A 15,810-nucleotide genomic window follows, 5' to 3' on the forward strand; every position below is an offset into this window, starting at 1 on the left:
CCCTATGAGAAAACTTTAGTGAATAGCTCAGTGAATAGTAGAGTTGGTGAGACCAGAGGACAGAGCTGTTTGAAGTTTGGGTTAAATTTTTAGAGGAAAATGTTTGATACTATGCATATCATAGTTAAGGCCAATGAAAAAGCTGATATAGGCCAGGCGCAGTGGCTCACGCCTGTAGTCCCAGCACTTTGGGAGGCCAAGGCAGGCAGATCACTTAAGGTCAAGAGTTCAAGACCAGCCTGGCCAACATGGTAAAACCCCATCTCTATGAAAAAAAACAAAAATTATCCAGATGTGGTGGCATGTGCCTATAATCCCAGCTACTCGGGACACTAAGGCAGGAGAATCACTTGAACCTGGGAGATGGAGGTTGCAATGAGCTGAGATCACGCCACTGCACCCCAGCCTGGGTGACAGAATGAGACTCCATCTCAAAAAAAAAAAAAAAAAAAGCTAATACATGTGATCACTGATGAAATGCAATTAAGAACTGGTTAGTAGAAAATTCAGAGGGTCAAGAAATTTAACAGAGCGGTTGAATTCATTTGCCTTTATCATTGAGATTAGATCATCTTTCAGGCTGTTAGTATATGGACCCTGTTTTTAAAAATTGTGGTTTTGTTTTTTTCAATGTGAAAGAATTAAGAAAACTGTTACTTTTCTAATTCCTTTTCTATGCCTTGCTTTTCTGTTCACACCAGTATTAATAGCAATGAAATTTTTTCAATTTTATGTTCCAATAAAAATTACTTTGAGTTTTTTTTATGGTAGCTAGCTACTTCCTTGACCTAGATACTAATTTTGGTTGAGTTGGTAACTATTATTAAAAAAACAACTTAGGTCTAATTTATCTTGAGCTGAAAAATGTAATAACTGAAAAATAGAGCATATTTAGGATTCTTTCTGCTTTAAATTTGACATTCAGTTATTTTCATGTAATTTGTGTTTTGAGCACTACCTTTTAATTAATTTATTTATTTTTATTTTTTAGAGACTGTCTCATTCTGTTACCTAGTCTGGAGTGCACTAGTATGATCTCAGCTCACCGTAGCCTCACCCTCCTGGGCTCAAGCAGTCCTTGCACCTCACCCTCCTGAGTAGCTGGCACCGCGGGCATACACCACCACACCCAGCTAATTTTTATTTTTCGTAGAGTCATGGTCTCACTATGTTGCCCAGGCTATTCTCGAACTCCTGGGCTGAAGCAGTCTTCCTGCCTCAGCCTCCCAAAAGTGCTGAGATTACAGGCATGAGCCACTGTGCCCAAACACTACTTTTTTAACTTAGTGAAAAATATTTACTGAATATGATTGATGGTACTTTAATTTTGTCACTTTGTGTTTTTATGTTTAGGTTTATTGCATTCTTCTGTCAAAAGAAGCTGTTCACAGAATGATTCTGAAGAACCAACTTTGTCCTTAACTAGCTCTTTTGGGACAATTCTGAGGAAATGTTCTAGAAATGAAACATGTTCTAATAATACAGTAATCTCTCAGGATCTTGATTATAAAGAAGCAAAATGTAATGAGGAAAAACTACAGTTATTTATTACCCCAGAAGCTGATTCTCTGTCATGCCTGCAGGAAGGACAGTGTGAAAATGATCCAAAAAGCAAAAAAGTTTCGGATATAAAAGAAGAGGTCTTGGCTGCAGCATGTCACCCAGTACAAGATTCAAAAGTGGAATACAGTGATACTGACTTTCAATCCCAGAAAAGTCTTTTATATGACCATGAAAATGCCAGCACTCTTATTTTAACTCCTACTTCCAAGGATGTTCTGTCAAACCTAGTCATGATTTCTAGAGGCAAAGAATCATACAAAATGTCAGACAAGCTCAAAGGTAACAATTATGAATCTGATGTTGAATTAACCAAAAATATTCCCATGGAAAAGAATCAAGATATATGTGCTTCAAATGAAAATGATAAAAACGTTGAGCTGTTGCCACCTGAAAAATACATAAGAGTAGCATCACCTTCAAGAAAGGTCCAGTTCAACCAAAACACAAATCTAAGAGTAATCCAAAAAAATCAAGAAGAAACTACTTCAATTTCAAAAATAACTGTCAATCCAGACTCTGAAGAACTTTTCTTAGACATTGAGAATGATTTTGTCTTCCAAGTAGCTAATGAAAGGAATAATCTTGCTTTAGGAAATACTAAGGAACTTCATGAAACAGACTTGACTTGTGTAAACGAACCCATTTTCAAGAACTCTACCATGGTTTTATATGGAGACATAGGTGATAAACAAGCAACCCAAGTGTCAATTAAAAAAGATTTGGTTTATGTTCTTGCAGAGGAGAACAAAAATAGTGTAAAGCAGCATATAAAAATGACTCTAGGTCAAGATTTAAAATCGGACGTCTTGAATATAGATAAAATACCAGACAAAAATAATGATTACATGGACAAATCGGCAGGACTCTTAGGTCCAATTTCAAATCACAGTTTTGGAGGTGGCTTCAGAACAGCTTCAAATAAGGAAATCAAGCTCTCTGAACATAACGTTAAGAAGAGCAAAATGTTCTTCAGAGATATTGAAGAACAATATCCTACTAGTTTAGCTTGTGTTGAAATTGTAAATACCTTGGCATTAGATAATCAAAAGAAACTGAGCAAGCCTCAGTCAATTAATACTGTATCTGCACATTTACCGAGTAGTGTAGTTGTTTCTGATTGTAAAAATAGTCATATAACCCCTCAGATGTTATTTTCAAAGCAGGATTTTAATTCAAACCATAATTTAACACCTAGCCAAAAGGCAGAAATTACAGAACTTTCTACTATATTAGAAGAATCAGGAAGTCAGTTTGAATTTACTCAGTTTAGAAAACCAAGCTACATATTGCAGAAGAATACATTTGAAGTGCCTGAAAACCAGATGACTATCTTAAATACCACTTCTGAGGAATGCAGAGATGCTGATCTTCATGTCATAATGAATGCCCCATCAATTGGTCAGGTAGACAGCAGCAAGCAATTTGAAGGTACAGTTGGAATTAAACAGAAGTTTGCTGGCCTGTTGAAAAATGACTGTAACAAAAGTGCTTCTGGTTATTTAACAGATGAAAATGAAGTGGGGTTTAGGGGCTTTTATTCTGCTCATGGCGCAAAACTGAATGTTTCTACTGAAGCTCTGCAAAAAGCTGTGAAACTGTTTAGTGATATTGAGAATATTGGTGAGGAAACTTCTGCAGAAGTAGATCCAATAAGTTTATCTTCAAGTAAATGTCATGATTCTGTTGTTTCAATGTTTAAGATAGAAAATCATGATAAAACTGTAAGTGAAAAAAATAATATATGCCAACTGATACTACAAAATAATATTGAAATGACTAGTGGCACTTTTGTTGAAGAAATTACTGAAAATTACAAGAGAAATACTGAAAATGAAGATAACAAATATACTGCTGCCAGTAGAAATTCTCATAACTTAGAATTTGATGGCAGTGATTCAAGTAAAAATGATACTGTTTGTATTCATAAAGATGAAACGGACTTGCTATTTACTGATCAGCACAACATATGTCTTAAATTATCTGGCCAGTTTATGAAGGAGGGAAACACTCAGATTAAAGAAGATTTGTCAGATTTAACTTTTTTGGAAGTTGTGAAAGCTCAAGAAACATGTCATGGTAATACTTCAAATAAAGAACAGTTAACTGCTACTAAAACGGAGCAAAATATAAAAGGTTTTGAGACTTTTGATACATCTTTTCAGACGGCAAGTGGGAAAAATATTAGTGTCGCCAAAGAGTCATTTAATAAAATTGTAAATTTCTTTGATCAGAAACCAGAAGAATTGCATAACTTTTCCTTAAATTCTGAATTACATTCTGACATAAGAAAGAACAAAATGGACATTCTAAGTCATGAGGAAACAGACATAGTTAAAAACAAAATACTGAAAGAAAGTGTCCCAGTTGGTACTGGAAATCAACTAGTGACCTTCCAGGAACAACCTGAACGTGATGAAAAGATCAAAGAACCTACTCTGTTGGGTTTTCATACAGCTAGTGGGAAAAAAGTTAAAATTGCAAAGGAATCTTTGGACAAAGTGAAAAATCTTTTTGATGAAAAAGAGCAAGGTACTTGTGAAATCACCAGTTTTAGCCATCAATGGGCAAAGACCCTAAAGTACAGAGATGCCCGTAAAGACCTTGAATTAGCACGTGAGACAATTGAGATCACAACTGCCCCAAAGTGTAAAGAAATGCAGAATTCTCGCAATAATGATAAAAACCTTGTTTCTATTGAGACTGTGGTGCCACCTAAGCTCTTAAGTGATAATTTATGTAGACAAACTGAAAATCTCAAAACATCAAAAAGTATCTTTTTGAAAGTTAAAGTACATGAAAATGTAGAAAAAGAAACAGCAAAAAGTCCTGCAACTTGTTACACAAATCAGTCCCCTTATTCAGTCATTGAAAATTCAGCCTTAGCTTTTTACACAAGTTGTAGTAGAAAAACTTCTGTGAGTCAGACTTCATTAACTGAAGCAAAAAAATGGCTTAGAGAAGGAATATTTGATGGTCAACCAGAAAGAATAAATACTGCAGATTATGTAGGAAATTCTTTGTATGAAAATAATTCAAATACTATAGCTGAAAATGACAAAAATCATCTCTCTGAAAAACAAGATACTTATTTAAGTAACAGTAGCATGTCTAACAGCTATTCCTACCATTCTGATGAGGTACATAATGATTCAGGATATCTCTCAAAAAATAAACTTGATTCTGGTATTGAGCCAGTATTGAAGGATGTTGAAGATCAAAAAAACACTAGTTTTTCCAAAGTAATATCCAATGTAAAAGATGCAAATGCATACCCGCAAACTGTAAATGAAGATATTTGTGTTGAGGAACTTGTGACTAGCTCTTCACCCTGCAAAAATAAAAATGCAGCCATTAAATTGTCCATATCTAATAGTAATAATTTTGCGGTAGGGCCACCTGCATTTAGGATAGCCAGTGGTAAAATCATTTGTGTTTCACATGAAACAATTAAAAAAGTGAAAGACATATTTACAGACAGTTTCAGTAAAGTAATTAAGGAAAACAATGAGAATAAATCAAAAATTTGCCAAAAGAAAATTGTGGCAGGTTGTTACGAGGCATTGGATGATTCTGAGGATATTCTTCATAACTCTCTAGATAATGATGAATGTAGCATGCATTCACATAAGGTTTTTGCTGACATTCAAAGTGAAGAAGTTTTACAACATAACCAAAATATGTCTGGATTGGAGAAAGTTTCTAAAATATCAGCTTGTGATGTTAGTTTGGAAACTTCAGATATATGTAAATGTAGTATAGGGAAGCTTCGTAAGTCAGTCTCATCTACAAATACTTGTGGGATTTTTAGCACAGCAAGTGGAAAATCTGTCCAGATATCAGATGCTTCATTACAAAAGGCAAGACAAGTGTTTTCTGAAATAGAAGATAGTACCAAGCAAGTCTTTTCCAAAGTATTGTTTAAGAGTAACGAACATTCAGACCAGCTCACAAGACAAGAAAATACTGCTATACATACTCCAGAAAATTTAACATCCCAAAAAGGCTTTTCATATAATGTGGTAAATTCATCTGCTTTCTCTGGATTTAGTACAGCAAGTGGAAAGCAAGTTTCCATTTTAGAAAGTTCCTTACACGAAGTTAAGGGAGTGTTAGAGGAATTTGATTTAATCAGAACTGAGCATAGTCTTCACTATTCACCTACGTCTAGACAAAATGTATCAAAAATACTTCCTTGTGTTGATAAGAGAAACCCAGAGCACTGTGTAAACTCAGAAATGGAAAAAACCTGCAGTAAAGAATTTAAATTATCAAATAACTTTAATGTTGAAGGTGGTTCTTCAGAAAATAATCACTCTATTAAAGTTTCTCCATATCTCTCTCAATTTCAACAAGATAAACAACAGTTGGTATTAGGAACCAAAGTCTCACTTGTTGAGAACATTCATGTTTTGGGAAAAGAACAGACTTCACCTGAAAACGTAAAAATGGAAATGGGTAAAACTGAAACTTTTTCTGATGTTCCTGTGAAAACAAATATAGAAGTTTGTTCTACTTACTCCAAAGATTCAGAAAACTACTTTGAAACAGAAGCAGTAGAAATTGCTAAAGCGTTTATGGAAGATGATGAACTGACAGATTCTGAACTGCCAAGTCATGCCACACATTCTCTTTTTACATGTCCCAAAAATGAGGAAATGTTTTTGTCAAATTCAAGAATTGGAAAAAGAAGAGGAGAGCCCCTTATCTCAGTGGGTAAGTGTTCATTTTTACCTTTTGTGTTGTCAATCACTATTTTTAAAGGGTTTATTCAGTAGACTTGGTATGCTAACAAGAGTGTTATAAACTATGTCTTTTCAGCCATTTTTGTGTAGTCAGTTTGGGGGAGTATGGTTTGATATACAGATACACAGATTCAGTATCTGTATACAGATTTGATATCTTGGTATACAGATTCTATATCTCTGAATCTGTATACCAAGAAATCATGTTTTAAGGGTCTCAATATATTTTCAAAAAGATTATTAGCATAATACTTGAGAAATTACTGTTAAAAAGTTTGAGTTTCTCTAGAAAATTTGAAACTCTTTTAACAAAACCTACATAATACTAACTTAACTGTTTTCATATACATAGCAAGTTCAGACTCTGACTTATATGAACTTTAAAAGTTGGTTTCTGGTGATACCATTTACTGGGTAATATGTACTACTTAGTTACACTACTTACATAGCTTCGGTTTCCTTATCTATAAAATGCAAATAACACCTCCCATGAGGGCCGGGCGCGGTGCTCACGCCTGTAATCCCAGCACTTTGGGAGGCCGAGGTGGGTGGATCACCTGAGGTCAGGAGTTTGAGACCAGCCTGACCAACATGGTGAAACCCCGTCTTTACTAAAAATACAAAAAATTAGCCAAGCGTGGTGGCGCACACCTATAATCCCAACTACTGCAGAAGCTGAGGCAGGAGAATCACCTGAACCTGGGAGGTGGAGGGTGCAGTGAGCTGACATCACACCACTGCTCTCCAGCCTGGGCAACAGAGCGAGGCTGTCTCAAAAAAAAAAAAAGTGTATTAAAAGCACTTAGCAGTGAACTTGACATATAGTAGGCAGAGAGCATTCAGTAAGTGTTGGCTTCCTCCCTTTTTTTCATTTAGGAAGTGATCTAAAAACAGTGTTGTTAGTAAATAGTATCCTGATCTTAATGTTACGTGGACTATTCTAACTTCCCTTTTAAATGTATATATATAAAACAACTTAGTTCAACTACAGTCATGTGTCATTTGACAGGAATATATGTTCTGAGAAATAGATTGTTAGATTTCATCATTGTGGGAACATCATAGAGTATACTTACACAAACCTAGGTGGTATAGCCTACTATACACCTAGGCTATATGGTATAGCTTATTGCTCCTAGGCTGCAAACCTATACAGAATGTTACTGTCCTGAATACTGTAGGCAGTTTTAACACAATGGCAGGCATTTGTGTATGTGAACATAGAAAAGGTACAGTAAAAATACGGTATTAAAATCTTATGGGGCTGGGTGCAGTGGCTCATGCCTGTAATCCCAGCACTTTGGGAGGCTGAGGCAGGCGGATCACCTGAGGTCAGGAGTTTGAGACCAGCCTGGCCAACATGGTGAAACCTTGTCTCTACTAAAAATATAAAAATTAGCTGGGCATGGTGGCACACTCCTGTAATCCCAGCTACTAGGGAAGTTGAGGCAGGAGAATCACTTGAACCCTGGAGGCAGAGGTTTCAGTGAGCCAAGATCGCACCACTGCACTCCTGCCCGGGTGACAGAGCAAGACTCCATCTCAAAAAAAAAAAAAATCTTATGTGACACTATTAAATTAGTCTTACAGGATGACCATTGCATATGTGGTCTATTGTTGACCAAAATGTCATTATGTGGCAAATGACTGCATTAGGTTAACCTTATACATACCTATATTAGGTATGTATTTGGTTTTGTTTTTTTGTGTGTGTTTTTTTCTATTAGTGTGTGTTTTTTTTCTATTAGTGTATCTGACTGGTAATAATCTTAAATAATTGAATCTGTTGGTTAGTTACAATTAAAGCAAACGCCAAAACTCCAACATTTCAGTGGATAATCTTAAATAACTAGTTCCTTTTTAAAAAACCTATAAACTTATAAAAGTATTTTAGTTATTAGAACTCTTCATGTCTAGACCCCACATATTACAGAGAGACACCGAAGTTAGTCTCCTCATTCAAAAAGTGCCTTTTGCCTCTAAGTCATTCTGGTGGATACAGATTTACTTAATCAAGTGTTGTCCAGGTCACATTCAGTATAGGATTTACCTTATGGACAAAGTAGTAAGTTTATAATACTTAAACTATTTGCTGTCCTTTAGTGTGAAATTCTGAGGTGTATATGCTTAAAGATATTTGTAATTCTTTTGTGAAAAATAATGGCTTTATTTATAGCAACCCATTCTGTTCTTGTGCATACTGAAGTGTATTGACTTTCCACCTAGGGAAAAAAAAACAATAACTCAGACTTGTAAATGCTTTCAACGGTGTTACTGTTTAATTTCCCTCATTTCTGTAACATATAAGTATATAGCTTAGTCAGCTTCTGGTTACTGGAACAGTACAGGTCACTGTTAAACAATTAAACTACTTTTATAATAACCTAACACCTCCTAAAGCCTTGCATGGACATTTTTACTTATTAAATTATACAAATTTATTCCCTGTAATAAAGCATCAAAAAGCAAAGTACCTGTTATATATTATCTCAGCATGACATGGAAATGCCTACCTTGAATTATGGTTTAATCTTACCCTCTTAGCCTCTGTAGAATTTTAAAATAAGAATTGTTTCTATTACTAGTACTTTAATGTAATTTGGTAATTTTAAAAAGCCTCTTAACTCTAATTCAAGGACCTACATAATAAATTACTCCTTCAGTTAATGGCTGCCCCCGTGCCGGAAAAAAAAAAAAAGAAAAAGAAAAAAAGTTTATTTGAAGAAATTTTGTTAGGCCTTATTGCCAGTAAACCTAGAGTTATATTCAGTGTCAGTTTTTCAAAAAGTAGCTTATCTGTGGTATCTGGTAGCATCTGTTTATCCCTAGACCCTATTAAATAGTGGTGTTTTAAAGTGATCAAAACAGAACAAAAATGTAATTGACATTGAAAACTGACTTTTCTCTTTCAAAGATTAGGTCACTATTTGTTGTATGTATTTTGGTTTAACATTTAAAGAGTCAATACTTTAGCTTTAAAAAAATGGACTTTTTTTTCTCAATGGCTTTTGAGAAATAAAACTGATATTATTTGCCTTAAAAACATATGTGAAATATTTCTTTTTAGGAGAACCCCCAATCAAAAGAAACTTGTTAAATGAATTTGACAGGATAATTGCAAATCAAGAAAAATCCTTAAAGGCTTCAAAAAGCACTCCAGATGGTAAAATTTGCTTTTTATTTATATCTTTTCTTCCTCTATAGGTATGGTAAAGAATATTCTGACCTCAGGTGATCCACCTGCCTCAGCCTCTCAAAGTGCTGGTATTACAGACATGAGCCACCGTGCCTAATCAAGGACTTCTTTATACTCTTAAAAATTACTGAGGACCTAAAAGAGCATTTGTTTATGTGGAATATATCTATTGATATTTACCATATAAGAAATGTAAATTGATTAATGTTAAAATTTGTAATATTATGCATTGGTCATTTGGAAGATATGAGTTCACTGAGTTAGGTGGATCTTCCGAAAGTTGACAATTTTATTATGCGGTATTAAACAATCACTTCATTGATGCCATTACCGATCAGAAAAGTTTAAGTAGTAGAAAGCTGTCAAGCTTATGGAGCCAGATACAAGCTTCCCAAAAATTCTGATTTTCATCTAAAAGCTTGAATTTTTCCCCAGCAATAAGTATTGTCACTTATTTTTCTTGTAGTTGACAAGCTTATTTTCATTCATTTTTGAAAAGATGTCTGCCGAATACCCAGGTCTGAATAACTATAGTTTGTTGGTTATTCTTTCAAGTAAAAGGTATTTCATGAAAAAATAGCTAGTACAGCTCGCAACTCAATCATTTAAGTGTTTTTCTTGAGAAACGCACTGAAGTATGCAAGCATAATACACCAACAGTACAAATATCAACAGTGAAAAGGACATACATAACATCTTACTAATAAGACAGTTTTGACAGCTTGGATTCCCTAAAATGGTTGTAGGTACCTCACAGTCAGGATTCCACCAATCATTTCTTGAGAATCATTGTCCTATAGTATATACATAATAATCTAAATTTACAATATCAGTATTAACTACTGACAATAAAACTACTAAGGAAAATGTAAGAATTGTTTGCAGTTTTTGTCCTTAGAGTATATAGATTGAGTATCCCTATCTGAAATGCTTGGGACCAGGACTATTTCAGATTTCAGATTTTTTCAGATTTTGAAATGCTTGCATATACAATACATAATGAGATATCTGGGGATAGGACTCAAGTCTAAACACGAAATTTATTTAAGTTTCATAAACACCTTATACATATAACTTAAATGTAATTTTATGCAATATTTTAAATAATTTTTGCATAAGACAATTTAAACTGTGACCCGTCACATGAGGTCAGATGTGGAATTTTCTACTGGCCTCATGTTGGCACTCAAAAAGTTTCAGATTTGTGACCATTTTGGATTTTCAGATTAGGGATACTCAACCCATATATTAGAATGTGTAGTCAAAATACTGTGTTCAAATGTCACTCAAAATAATTCTCCTGGATGTGGTTACCAATTTGATAATTAGGTTACATTCCTTTTTTTCCATTTGTTTTCAATTTTACGATTTGTCTTTATTTGTTTACTTTTACATTTGAATAAATAAAACATTACATAGTTCATTCATCAGAGCTACAAAGAGGTATACTTAGAGTTTTTATTCACCCACCTCTTGCTTACTGTAGGTAATCTTTTTTAGTGTTTTTTTTTTTTCAGGATTATTTTTAATAAAAATAAGCAAATACATGTATATACTCATTACCCTTTCTTACTCAAAAAACACAGTATATGCACCATTTTGTTTATTGGTTGTTGTTTACTTAAGAATTATTTGGAGATGACTCCTTAATGAGTATATAGAGATCTTCCTCATTCTTTTTTATGGTTGCATAGTAGTTGATCGTCTGGCTATATCAGTGTTTCCTAGTTTATTTAACCAATTTCCAACTAGTGGACTTATTGAAGATTTAATTAGGTACCAGTTACATACTGAGAATGAACAATATCTAAAGCTTAGCTTTTAAACCTTCATAAGACTAAATTTTAAATTTGATATTTGCATCAGAAATTAGCTAACATCTGAGTTATGATGGTTAACATCAACTGACTAAATTTATACTGATTTCTGTTGTATGCTTGTACTGTGAGTTATTTGGTGCATTATCAATTTGTGAATCAATAATTTATTTTCATAGTTATCATTTATTGAGCATCCATTACATTCACTGAAAATTTTAAAGCCTATAATCGTCTCAAATTTTTTGTGTATTTACGGTAACATGGATATTCTCTTAGATTTTAACTAATATGTAATATAAAATAATTGTTTCCTAGGCACAATAAAAGATCGAAGATTGTTTATGCATCACGTTTCTTTAGAGCCGATTACCTGTGTACCCTTTTGGTAAGACATGTTTAAATTTTTCTAAATTCTAATACAGTATGAGAAAAGTCTCGTTTTTATAAATGAACATTTCTAAAAATAATGACACTAATATTAAGAAGTTAACACTTCCCATTTTATAAAATTTATAAAATAGTTTGGTAGTATTTTATAGTGCTGTTCATGTCATTATTTTATTTTTTAATTTTATGACAGCTTTGAAAGTAGACAGATTTTATTCTAATTTTATGGATGAAGTACTAAGGTTGAGAGGAGTTAAGGAAATTGCTCAAAATCAGTTAACAAAAAGATTGCAAATATTAAAAATATCCTTTTATCTCTCCTCTCTAAACCTTTCAAAAAGTACTAAGATAGTTTTTTTAATGTGTAATTCCCAAGGACAATGATCAGAAGAAACAACAAAAGTTTGGAAGCCAAAAACATGAAGGATTTAGTAAGCATGAGAAAGCTAAAACCTGACACTAGAGCAAACAGAGACGCTTTCCCCTAAAAAACCTGAAAAAGATTCAAATTGGTAGCAACAGGTACTTCTGAAGGTGAAGTAGAAAATAGGAAGATTAGTTGAAATTCTTTTTAAGAAACATCTATATTTACTCTCCCACTGCAAATAGGCGGTTATCCTTCTTCTGCCAGGAAATCAGAAGTTTGTTCTTGAAAAAGATAAATTGAGAGGATTCTGAATTGAGGGTGGGCTGGAGGGAGGGGACACCAGGCACAACTGAGGGAAAGATACTAAAATGAAAGATCAGATACAAATCTGTACGTCAAGCAGTGAGACCTAGCTCCTTCCCACACTTGGTTCCCAAATGCAGGCCCTCTAGGCATGAGACTGGAAGATTTTTTTTTTTCTAGGGAATATGCCTGACCCAATAGAAAAGACCAAAAAATACTGACAGTTGAGGATACTCAGATGAAACAGTATAGCCAGTCGCCAGACCAGGAAGTTAACTGTTGACATGCACAGAGCTTCCAGGAAGCTACTTAGTGCTTCACTTTTAAATAAGAAAAGATAGTCAAAGATGACTAGTCATTGGAAGAAAGCTACTATGAAACATAGTCACCAAAGTACAAAATCCATAGCAGAAAGGAACCTAGAGGAAATAGACTATGAAAACTTCATAAAAACCTACTAATATTCTCAGGTAAGAAAAGAAAAAATAGCCGTAAAATAAGAACAAGTTGCTATAAAAAGCTCTTAGGAATTAAAAATATGATAGCACAAGTAAATTAACTCAGTAGAGATAATGGAAGATAAAAATCATGAAAGTTCCCAAATACAGAATAAAATGAAAAAAGATATGAAAAGTCAATTCTGTGGATCTATCATCTGAAAATACAGAGTTTGAGAAGGAAGGCACAGAAGAGAAATGAAGAAAGAAATTTTAAAATAAATACATAATTTTAAAAGTTTTACTAGTACTGAAGGACATGAGTTTCCTTAATTAAAAGGGCCCACCGAGTGAGCACACAAGTAAAAATGACCCACAGTAAGGCACATCGTTGTGAATTTTTAGAATAATAGAGGCAGACAGGAACCTTAAATTCATTAGAGGACCAAGAAGTTAGGTTTCAAATTGTTTCAAGCCATAATAGTATGAATTCTCTTATTATCAACAATGGAATCTAGAAGACTGTAGATCTTATATAATACAGAGCAGTGCCTTCAAAATACTGAGAGAAAATGATTTCCAACGTAGAATCTGAATTAAGTGTGAGGGTAGACATTTTTCAGATGTGAAGTACTAAAAGATCTCTTGTGTGCTTTTCTCAGGAAACTAACCAAAACAAATGCGTACACCAAGAAGGAGGAAGGTATAGGACTTAAGAAACAAGAATTCAACATAGAAGAGAGGCAAAGGGAGCTCTCAGGATGATATTGAAGGGAGATCCCAGAGTAGCTGTGTTGCTAAGTCTAGAAAGGCAGCTAGACTGCTTTGGAACTGAAGAAGATAAGAGACTTTGGAAGAGTTTGCCTTCAAGATAAAAATAAAGCAGTACCTGCATGTTTTAATGTATTAGGAAACTTCTTAGTAAAGATGGTGAATTGAGGCCAGGCACAGGGGCTTACGCCTGTAATCCAGCACATTGGGAGGCTGAGGTGGGTAGATCACTTGAGGCCAGGAGTTCAAGACTAGCCTGGCCAACATAGTAAAATCCCGTCTCTACTGAAAATACAAAAATTAGCTAGGCGTGGTGGCACATGCCTGTAATCCCAGCTACTCCGGAGGCTGAGGCACAAGAACCGCTTGAACCTTTGAGGTGGAGGTTGCGGTAAGATTGCACCACTGCACTTCAGCCTGGGTGACAGAGTGAGACTCTGTCTCAAAAAAAAAAAAAGATGGTGAATTGAACATACTCATCTCCTTTCTTTGCCTTCCAAACTTTTACCAAAACATCATTGAAGAAACTTACACACAAAAAAAACAAGGAAAATAGGAAATAACAAAGTAACTAAATTTCTCAAAGCATGCAGAAGGAAACTGAATGAAAGCTGGTGGCGGGGACAGCAGAGAACCAACAATTTTACACTCAGGTCTCAAAAGCCTAGGAATTGGTGGCTTCATTTCTTATCTTTAGGATTGGGTGCTGCAGAAGGAGGGAGCCAAAATGGGGTAAGTTGAAATTATGTTTAAGAAGCAATACTCGCTGGGTATGGTGGCTCACGTGGAGGCTGAGGTGGGTGAATCACCTGAGGTCAGGAATTCGAGACCAGCCTGGCCAACATGGTGAAACCCCATCCTGTTGAAAATGCAAAAATTAGCTGGGCATGGTAGCATGCCCCTGTAATCCCAGCTACTCAGGAGGCTGAGGTGGGAGAACTGCTTGAACCCAGGAGGTGGAGGCTGCAGTGAGCCAAGATTGCGCCACTGGACGACAGAGCAAGACCCCATATCATTAAAAAAAAAAAAAAAAAAGCAGCAGCAATACTCATGAAGGTGGGCAACTGTCTCCTGCCCACTCTATGAAAAGAACCAGAGGCTTATTCTCCAGAGAGGATACAGTAGAGGGTGAACACACTAGGCACAGTTGAAGGCAGGAGCAACTACTTGAAAACAAGAAGAAGTTAATATATGCATATTGAATGTTGGGATCTCCCCTCACCAAGCCCTTTTCCACCACTGAGCTTCCAGAATATAGACAGCTAAGTTTTCACTATTGGAAGTTTCCATTTAATCAAGCTACTGTGTAGCTTGCAGTCAGGCAAGTTCTATCTTTGTACCAAGTGCTTCAAAACAGCCTTTTGATCCCTCACTCTTAACTATAAACAGACATCCAAAGATTATGAGACATCAGAAAAAGCAAAAATAAAATAACCAAAAAACACATTAATGAAAACAACTTAGAAGAAACATTATTCAAGGAGAAGAAAAAATGTTTTTTTAAAAACTATAATTTGTGAACAGAATGAAAAGAGGTTTATATATATAGCTAAGAGTTTAAATGTGAATAAACAGTAAGTACATAGAAAATAAGCAGATTTTAAAAATTACCTCAAGAGAAAGCAAAAGTTGTAAAGGAAATACACTATTTATATACTACCCATTAATGGCCGGGTGTGGTGGCTCACACCTGTAATCCCAGCACTTTGGGAGGCCGAGGTGGGCAGATCACAAGGTCAGGAGATCGAGACCATCCTGGCTAACATGGTGAAACCCCATCTCTACTAAAAATACAAAACAAAATTAGCCGGGCGTGGTGGCGGACGCCTGTAGTCCCAGCTACTCGGGAGGCTGAGGCAGGAGAATGGTGTGAACCCAGAAGGCGGAGCTTGCAGTGAGCCGAGATTGCACCACTGCACTCCAGCCTGGGCGACAGAGCGAGACTCCATCTCAAAAAAAAAAAAAAAAAAAAACAATAAAATAAGATATACTGCCTATTAATACTACATATACTTTATACTGACTTAGCCATAATGTAAATGTTGTACATTGACAGTGAGAGGTGAAGCTGGCTGGGCTTCTGGGTCGAGTGGGGACTTGGAGAACTTTTCTGTCCAGCTAAAGGATTGTAAACACACCAATCAGCGCTCTGTGTCTAGCTAAAGGTTTGTAAACACACCAATCAGCACTCTGTAAAAACGCACCAATCAGTGCTCTGTGTCTA

At 35.2% G+C, this 15,810-nt stretch overlaps 1 protein-coding gene across 4 annotated transcripts in view; it reads left to right on the forward strand.

The window, feature by feature from the left end:
• BRCA2 (BRCA2 DNA repair associated) overlaps positions 1–15,810 on the forward strand; it is an 89,391-nt gene that overhangs the window by 20,292 nt on the left and 53,289 nt on the right. For all 4 annotated transcript variants that reach the window (XM_054446796.2, XM_054446797.2, XM_054446798.2 and 1 more), the window contains exons 11-13: positions 1,354–6,276; positions 9,373–9,468; positions 11,637–11,706. In XM_054446796.2, coding sequence (XP_054302771.2) covers positions 1,354–6,276; positions 9,373–9,468; positions 11,637–11,706 — 5,089 coding nt within the window. The remainder of the gene's footprint in view (positions 1–1,353; positions 6,277–9,372; positions 9,469–11,636; positions 11,707–15,810) is intronic.

This window comes from Pongo pygmaeus, chromosome 14 (genome assembly GCF_028885625.2).
Source record: "Pongo pygmaeus isolate AG05252 chromosome 14, NHGRI_mPonPyg2-v2.0_pri, whole genome shotgun sequence".
NCBI lineage: Eukaryota > Metazoa > Chordata > Mammalia > Primates > Hominidae > Pongo > Pongo pygmaeus.